Below are 9,795 nucleotides of genomic sequence, written 5' to 3'. Positions count from 1 at the left end.
CTAGTTTGTTTGCAAGTTTTCTAAATGAACGGCATGAATAAGTTGAGATAATATTTTGTGCGATTTTGTAATTTATTCAGGAATTCATTGCACGAAAGTTAAAAGAAACTTCATTTTTAAACCGAATCATGGAATGCTATATGTTCTTTTAAACTGATAATCAGATTTTGGAAGACCTTCCTTTGAAAACAGTGGCATTTTTCTTGGGCACTAAAGGACTGTGGGTATTCTGTATCAGCTTCTGTATTGAAACTAATGCGCATGCGTACATAGTTTGTGGCCATTTTTATTCCGCATTTCAAAACATAGCTGTCGCGTCAATCGCGAAGAGAGGCATTTAAAATGCCGCCAAAGAAAAAAGGAAAGGGGAAGGGAAAGAAGAAAGGTAAAAAGAAGAAGAAGGATGGTAAGTCATGACAATTGATGTATGATTTTGGAGTGTTCTGTGTTTCTGCATAAACGTGTGTCGTGTATTGATTGTTGAATCGCTAACGTCAGCTGCAAAATTGCATTTGTGTATCTGTCTCGGCCTTCAGCTTTCTTACTCCAGGGCTCATACGAATCGGATACATGCGTCCTACCTGTTCAGCTCAAGATTTGGATGACGTAACGAATCCTGTTAACAAAAACAACACCCCTGGTTTACATTCAACAACTGTTCATCATTCACGTACATAAACATCCTATATAACGTGGATATAGACCATAGTAACGAGCCGCGTCCTTTCTCGCTTCCCTGGTAACTGAATATTAAAACGTCACATTTGTATTTCACCGTCAAGACAAAATATTGACCACATTTATTTCTATGTGTACACATATAATTTGCTCCTACCAGTAACCGTAAAGTAATGAAATAAGAACGGGTTTTTCACACTAAAGTTTTCCCAATTCAGTTCTAGTATAACCATGGAAGTATACCCCCTAGCTGCGTAGCGTTCTGCGGTTCGTTATGGTTTTGAGGGTTTTAATATTGTAATTTGCATAATCAGAATATAATATGCTTGTCTTAGCATCCTCTGATATGTTTACATTTATACATACACGTATTGACATAGGGATCAGCCATTTCTCTTGATGTGCAAGTATTATTACTGTTTTAGTGTTTACCATTCATGTTGAGGTCAAACTGAAACTAGTTGTGTTGTCGACTGTTTTTGTCCTCATTTCCACATCTGCCTGAAGCTCATTGACAAATGTATTTTTGTTGTTCACTCAGTTTTTATAGCTTCAGTTGTATAATTTTTAATCTAATGGAAATAAAGTATTATTATTGTTATATTCTTCAAAGATTTCTAAAATTCAAGGATGGTACATGTACTGTGGTTCTCCCCACTGTAGAGAAATTACAGTACAAACACAGTCCTTGCCATCGAGGGCTGCCATGCTTGGCAGGTTCCTACCATGCTGAGTTCTCCCCCACTTTAGAGAACGCATCGTGCAAACATCATCCTTGCTATCAAGGCTGCCATGCTTGGCACGTTTCTACCATGCTTTAAAAGCCTGCTGCCATCCTTGAGCTTTAGTAATCTTTGAATGACAAAATCATAATAATACTTTCACATGAAGAGAAATGTCTGATCCTCAATGTACATGTGTGTATGTGTTAAAATAAACATGTCAGAGTTTCTTCCAGTGTAACTTGAAGACATGCATATTATAATTATACTGATCACTATGTAAACCAATATGCAAATCAACATGTATATGTAAATTAATTAAATTAATATGCAAATTAGCTGCCTTCCTTGTAATTTCTCCAGGGGAGAACAGTAACGCTGCTTTATTACAGTGGGAAGAACACTAATATAATTAGTAATTAGTTTCTAATTATTAGTAACACATTTCTATGTAACGTTTAAAACATTTCATTTAATCATAAATGCAAGTATGTATGAAATCAAGTATTCAAATTTAAACTATGAGTGATTCACATTTTCCATATCATTACCGTATTTCAATGAAATTTTTTATTTCCTTTTAAGATGTTGAATTGACGATAGAAGATAAATACAAACAAACCATTCATCAGATTGATGCTCTCAAGGACCATCTAGGTAAGTAAAAATTTTCTCATATGACCACTTAGATAAGTGTTATATTGGTTTCATGGTGTGAACCGTGCCACTTAGAAAGTGAAATTTAGTCTGTTGGAACCACTTCAATCAGTGAAATTTAGTTTCTATGGAGCACTGAGGTAAGTGACATACATATATATATAGTCACTTAGGACAACTTCGGTTAGTGACTGTTTTATTGAACCTTTTAGGCAAGTAAAGTTTGGTCTATAATGACCACTTTTCTGAATAACATATATGTGTATGTACTAACAAGCTATAAGTTAAATGAAATCTGTGTAAGACATTTGGATTTTGTTTTGCCTATTAGCACAGGGAACTAGCCTGTGTCACACATCTGTTTTTGTTTTGTTCCAGCCTATCGTAAAGAACTAGCAAGAAGATCACAGGCAGCCAGTGACGAATGGAAAATTCGTATGAATACAGCCAAAGATGATTTAGAACAACATCATATCGACCAAAGAGATGTTACATCAGGTATTTATATTTGTCTTTTTATGTTACATTATTGCATTATTGCAGATTTTTGACTCAAGTTTTGAAGGAAGGGGGAAGGGGGCAACGTCAGAAAAATGTGGGCGAACTACAGTAGACTATCAATGAAGCAACACTGAATAACCAATTCACATAATGAAGACAAGGGGATAGACTGCTAATAAAGGTCATGAACCCATGCCTGTTATATGTATTACTCTCCCACAAGAGAAAACAGTATCTTTCAGTTACATTAACATCATAAACATATAGTGAATATTGAAAAGATGACCATGGGTTGTTTACCTAGCTTTGTGTAAATATTGTTCTTGTATTGGAAGAAAATTATGAATGTATCACTAGTGTTATTGCTAAGGTTAGGAACCCTGGTAACAGAAAGGGGGAATATGGTAAACTGGCATAGCTTCTCATAAGTTATGCCATAATTTTGGTGGGGAACCCCGGTAAAATGACATGGGAACTAAAAGCAGTGGGTGTGGTTTGTGTTAAATTAGGTGATTTGAGCAAGGTGTTATGAATTAATTTGGGGTATATAAGCTAATCTGGGTGATTTGAGGTAATTTGGATGATTTGAGCTAATCTGGGTGATTTGAAAAAAACAAACAACAACGGATGTCACAGTTAGCTTCTAGATATGTGTCATAACAACTACCAGGTACAAATATGCAGAAACCAACAATAACCATGACTCTTATGGATAGGACTTCAAAAAGAGCTACGTTTGAAACTGAAGAGTATAAAAATATGACAAGAATTGTAAATTTGACATCGTTACAAGATATTAACTTGTTGTATATTGGTTTTTGACCTCTGTAGACATGACCAGACAGTATAAAACCATGCAGACTGAAATGGGTCTCCGAATACACACCTTGGAAGGAGAATTACAGAGAGTGAACTTAAAGCTAGGTAAGTTACCACTCGGACTGAAATGGGTCTACGCACACGCACATGCACACACACTCTTACACATATATATACATACATACATACATACATACATACATACATACATACATACGTACATACATTCATGCAATGATGCATACATACACATACATACATACACATGTACATACATACATACATACATACATACATACATACATACATACATACATACATACTTGTACATATATTGGGAGGGGAATTGCAAAGAATGAACATAAAGTTAGGTAAGCAAGCACTCAGTTAGAAATGGGTCTATGCATACTTTTTTTTGTACACACCTAAGAAGGAGAATTATAGAAAATATGTTAACACTCATTAAATATAACATTCGTTTCAGGAAGTCAACTTGAGTAAGGAGGAGTGTTGTCTTGAAAAAATGCCAATAGTTTACTTCAGTTTACTGTCCTAGCACATTTTCGACAATGGGACCACGACTGGCATTTTATCTACATTATCGCACACAAAATTTTCCTTGAGTGCCCAAATTGTGCTGACAAATTGGGTCACTGGCAAAGAGAGTTTACACTAGTAGTATGGCAATCTAAAACCCTAAACATCTGATACATACACATGATGTATATATGAATTACATTTACAGGCATGCAGTGACAAAGACAAGCAGTGGCCCAAGTCTTCTTAATAAGAACATGGATTACTGTTAGTTAGTTATAAACACAGTTATGCTCTTATTGTGTTCTCTGCATGCTGTTGATTCTGATGTTGAATGTGATATCTCCCCCCCCCTCCCATTATCACCACCACTCCATTCACCAGGGTACCTACCAAATGTAGGCATGTTAGCACCCAATTACTACTAGGAGAAGCATTGCAATACATCATACCTCCCAGAATGCAATAGTCCATCTGACTGATTTGAAGTGATGTTTGATTGGCTACTTGCCAGATTGTAGAATGTATCAGATTGATTTGAAGTGATATTTGATTGGCTGCTTTCCAGATGCTTATTCTCTCAGACTGGTATTTGATTTGTTCCTTACCAATCTTATTAAAATCCGATGTAGATGCCGACTAATCATTCATTGTTATTTGACCTCTGTATTTTTGCTTGAATTGACCTTTGTGTTACATGTTTATGTTTTCATCTTGATGACCACCTCTACCAAAGGCATGATGAAATCCTGGAGAGAACACTAAGAAACCTGTTCCATGTCTCTCAATGAGTTCACTAAAAACAAGTTATATTTGAATCATATATGAAGGTCAAAATGTAATATTGTGTATCATCTCTACCACAGCAAATACTGAGCTTGATCTGAAAAATACCACAGAAGAAAAAGAGAGAATTACGAAAGAAAAAAATGAAAAGATTGAAGAACTGCAACTTAAAATAGATAGTATGGAACGGTCTTATGAGGGCGTCCTTCATGTAAGTATCTGCCATTGTAGGTTTTTATGCTAGTTTATTCAAGGAATCCATGTAGTTTTAGTGGCTAACCCTAGTAAAATTTCTGAATTTTTCACCCGCTTAAATTTGCTAATGAAACTGACCATGTGAAACAGTATTATAATACACATGTACAGGTATGTTTCTCCCCATTTTCTTCATTCAGTCAAGGAAAATATGAGTGACTATCAGTATAAAATACAAGTGACATGGGGGTATTCATACTACAAGTTGTATGTACACATATGCTATCAGCATAAAATACAAGTGACATGGGGGTATTCGTACTACAAGTTGTATGTACACATATGCTATCAGCATAAAATACAAGTGACATAGGGGGTATTCGTACTACAAGTTGTATGTACACATATGCTATCAGCATAAAATACAAGTGACATGGGGGTATTCGTACTACAAGTTGTATGTACACATATGCTATCAGCATAAAATACAAGTGACATAGGGGTATTAAAGTTACTACAAGTTTTATATACATATGCTATCAGCATAAAATACAAGTGACATAGGGGGTATTGAAGTTACTACAAGTTGTATATACACATATGCTATCAGCGTAGAAAAATATTTGGGGTGTAGTTATAATTATACCTCCTATTTTGGTGTAATTTATGGAAAATCTGGAAAAACATAGCGGTTTTACAGTCTTCATATTTCAAGTTAATAACATTGCTTATCATGACATAGAACAAAAAGGTTATAGAAGCTCTATTGTCTTTTACAATGCACACAACTTTTGTTATAATATATACTGAAACCACCCATTTATTGTGTTTTTTTTCACAGGATGCTCTGGATAATATGATGGCCAAAGTAGATGCAGCCAGAGATCGTTGGCAAGACCAAGCTACAAACATTCATGAACACAATAAGAAGCTTCTACTAGAATTTGGACTAAACCCATTAGACATCTAGTCTCCTAACGATGTTATTTTTATTACATTATTTCTTATGATGTAGTTGATATTTAGTATACTCCATCCTAGATTGAAGGTTCATTGTTGTCTGTGCTCCACACATTGTTGCCATGACAGCCATGTAGAGCACCATCCATAACAAATCTTTCATTCTATTTCCATCCCAACCATTCCAGTAACACATTAGTCTCGGTTACCCAGACTCTCACCACTTGGGGTTTTGCCTACGAGACCACCCAAACGAGAATCTGGGGAAACGAGATTCCAACTACCCCTCTACGGAAGTCACACAGTTCATTTCTTCCAAGCATAAAAAATGGGCTTACAAGGCCTTTTTGTTGTAATTAATATATATATCAGTCCCTTGAGAAGTGGTAATCTGTAGCGAAGTTACCCAAATCGTTCAGCCTGCAATGTTGGACTTGAAGTACTTCCCATGATGCACTACTCCAGAGGCTAATTCCAGTGCTGGCGAGTTGAAAATCTCATTTCCCCCAGACTCTTGTTTGGGGTTGTCTCGTAGGCAGCGCCCCCAACGGTGAGCGACTGAGTAACTGAGACTAGTAGCATATAACATTTTGAGTGAATTATATAAACTTATTACAAACTCACATTCCTTAGGTAGATATGCATGTAGAGTCTTTAGAAGCATCCCATTTTGTCTTTATGATTAAGCCAAATTTGACATGAACACATAGATAATAGTGCCAGTACATATCAAAGACAAGTTTACATGTTTTTTGAATACTATTTGCTGCATATTTAGATATTGTTTCCCAATATTTTTTGTCATTCAGCCAAGGAGAATCATATGTGAGTGACCTAAGGGGCTTTGTCACTATGCGTCACTGGGCAAGTAGCGACAAACTCCTTGGCCATGAGTATTTTACAGCTGAATCCCAAACAATATTGAGAATGACATAATTGTACCTCGTCAAGCATAAATCATGAAATATTGGGGGAAACGATTTTGCACATTTTGACTCATATTTTGAATACTGCAGAACCAGTGACAGAAACATTGGTTGTTGTGGTGTAGAACAACCAGGGTATATGATCCATATTTTCTGTTCAAAGTCAATATCTTGGTTTGTGCATGGTATTATAAAGGGTAGCTGTAGTATTCTACTCCTTACTATTGGCAAAAATCAACCTGGTATTCTTGCTTGATATGTGGCTAATACTATGACATAATAGGGAACTTGCAAACCCGCCATGTTGAATGTTGCATCATGGGAAATGTGATAATATATACTAATAAATTAGCATTGTAAACAATATTGTTACATTATTTATAACCAGGAATGATCAATTCATAGTCACCCTGATCTTTGTGGGAGGTTAATTTTATCGGTAGTTCCAGAGTAGGTTTACGATAACCACAGATAATCCCATAGTCCTTTGCATCTGAACATGCTCAGTTTGGACTGCAAGTTCCCTATTTAGTCTACATGAACTAAAATGTTCAGGAATCACCAACTATGCTATAAATTGTGCTGACAATACCAGGAGACAGTGACGGTGTTTACCTCCCTCCAACGGCATGCATCTATATCATCACCAATCACACTAGAACTGTTTATTGAAGGCTTTATGTAAGCATTTTCACCTGAGTGGAAAACACTTATCACCTCACCATGTGTACTTCAAGTGTTTGAATATATGTAACATTAATAGGTTTAGTTACAATCTCTCAGCACCAAAACATTACAAATGCCAATACAAATGATGTTATTTTGTGAATTCATTGTATATTTGCCACGAATCAGTTGTCATCTTCATTGTCTGTACTGCTGTAGAAAGTAAGTCTTACAGAATATTTTCTTCTCCCATCCTAGTCTGTATAATAGTTGTAAATAAAATATTGTATAAAAAAAACAAATAATAATATCTGAATAATAATGTAGGTTTTGTGTATACTTAGATGTTATCCTCCAATATTTTCTTCGTTCAGCCAAGGAAAATATGAGTGACCTAAGGGGCTTTGTCATTTTGAGTAGCTAGACGAGTACTGACAACCCCTAGAGTATTTTCCGGCTGAATGAAGAAAAGTATTGGAGAATAACACAACTGCCCATTGTACAACACAAACCGGAAGTGGATAATATAGCACAATCTAGTGTTGAATACTGGTGTGTGTGTGGGGGGGGGGGGTATAACATACACTGTGGCATACCAAACACGGAAGGCATGGCTACCCATCGATATTACTAAGTATACCAGTTCCAATATTATATCAAAGAAAAAATGGGAAAAGTAATGGCAATTTTGACACACATTTCGAACACAGCAGAACCAGTGATGTTGACACATGTTGTCATGACGTAGAATTACCAGAGTTTATATTACATATTTGTTTGTTCAACTTGGCTCATGCATGGTATCATTATATTTTATTCCCTAATGTTTTTTCTTTATTTAGCTAAGGAAAATGCAAATAACCTAAGGGGCCTTATCACTGCTTGCCTAGCGTCAGTGACAAGGCCCCTTAGGTTATAAATATTTCTTTCAATAGACTGAAGAAACGCATTAGGATATAATATAATTATACCACTGCAGGTATAATTTATGAAAAATCCAGAAAAATGATGGCAATTTATTTTGGCAGCCCATATTTTGGCAATTCAATACCTCTTGATATTTTAGCAACCCAATTCCTTCTCTTGTTGTTTTGGCAACCATATTCCTTCTCGTTATTTAGGCAACCCAATAACTTCTCATTATTTTGCCAGCCCATTATCTTCAATCTGTTATTGGCAGCCTAATACCTTTTCTCGTTATTTAGGCAACCCAATAACTTCCCATTATTTTGGCAGCCGAATATCTTTTCTCTTTATTTGGCAGCCCTATTCCTTCTCTCTTTATTAAGGCAGCCCGATATCTTATCTCTTATTTTGGCAGCCCAATACGTTCTCTCTTTATTTAGGCAATATCTCCTCTCGTTATTTTGGCAGCCCAATACTTTCCTTATTTTGAATACTTATATCAATAATATATCAATAAAAGATAAAACACTACGGATTCAGCACTATTTCCTCTTAAAATGGCTACATACATGATAAAACTGGGCATAAAATAAATCCACCTTACCCCACCCCCACATGTGAAATGGATGGCCCTTAACTTTGACTTATCAAGTAAATTCCAGGTGAACTAGGGGGTATTTTAAAGCTTGTATACCAGTATAAGATCAGCCACCAGGAAACTCTAGATCTATTTAAAACGTAAAAAAATTGATTTCAGGCTTAACAATATGAACGATGTGTTGGAGCTCCCTCCGATGTTTCCAAGGCAAAGTTTCTTTAATACAGCAATATTATGGATGCCACGAACCCAATTGGTTGTGGGTCTTGTCCTTGCTGTCTTACTTGTCATTCTGTATATCGTCAGCACAGCAACCGATTACTGGTTTGTAATTGACGTTGTCGGAGGATCTTATAATGCTGGGTTATGGCGTGTATGTACCGCAAATGACTATCATGGTAAAGATGTATGCATGGCTTTAGGGGACAAGGATCTCAAAGGTAAACTTCTGCTATAATTTGGTACAAATTTAAAGTTGTTTCATGTCGTTATCTACCGAGCTTATCACACTTGAACTACAACTGTTACACCACGGAGAATGGTGGACACCTAGTTTTCCTTGTCGACAAATTTGCTCGAGAAGGAAATAAGATCAGGCACTCTCCAATAAACCATATTCTTAAGTGGGGGCCGAGATCTCGCAAAACGCGAGAGTTTCCGCTTGGGGGGCAAATGCTTAAAGGAAAACATTGTGTAACTTGTGTCACAGTATAGCGTGGGTTGTCGCTCTGAGAGCGTCTGCGTTCAGTATGGGTGGAAATGACCACTACAACTTAGTTTAGGCTGTTCAAATCGACTTGGATTGACTTCAGTAACCTTCCAATGACTTGTCCTACATGTATGT

At 36.2% G+C, this 9,795-nt stretch overlaps 1 protein-coding gene across 1 annotated transcript; it reads left to right on the top strand.

The window, feature by feature from the left end:
• The first annotated feature begins 281 nt into the window (after positions 1-281).
• LOC144440118 (dynein regulatory complex protein 12-like) lies at positions 282-7,707 on the top strand. Its single transcript, XM_078129379.1, has 6 exons — positions 282-406; positions 1,986-2,057; positions 2,436-2,555; positions 3,390-3,482; positions 4,781-4,911; positions 5,737-7,707. Exons 1-6 carry the CDS (start codon positions 343-345, stop codon positions 5,863-5,865), a joined length of 609 nt encoding a protein of 202 aa, XP_077985505.1. The 5' UTR covers positions 282-342; the 3' UTR covers positions 5,866-7,707.
• Positions 7,708-9,795: the final 2,088 nt, after the last annotated feature.

This window comes from Glandiceps talaboti, chromosome 9 (genome assembly GCF_964340395.1).
Source record: "Glandiceps talaboti chromosome 9, keGlaTala1.1, whole genome shotgun sequence".
NCBI classification, from domain to species: Eukaryota; Metazoa; Hemichordata; class Enteropneusta; family Spengelidae; genus Glandiceps; species Glandiceps talaboti.
The sequence above is the reverse complement of the archived record's forward strand: the minus strand, read 5'-3'. Positions and strand labels throughout refer to the sequence as shown.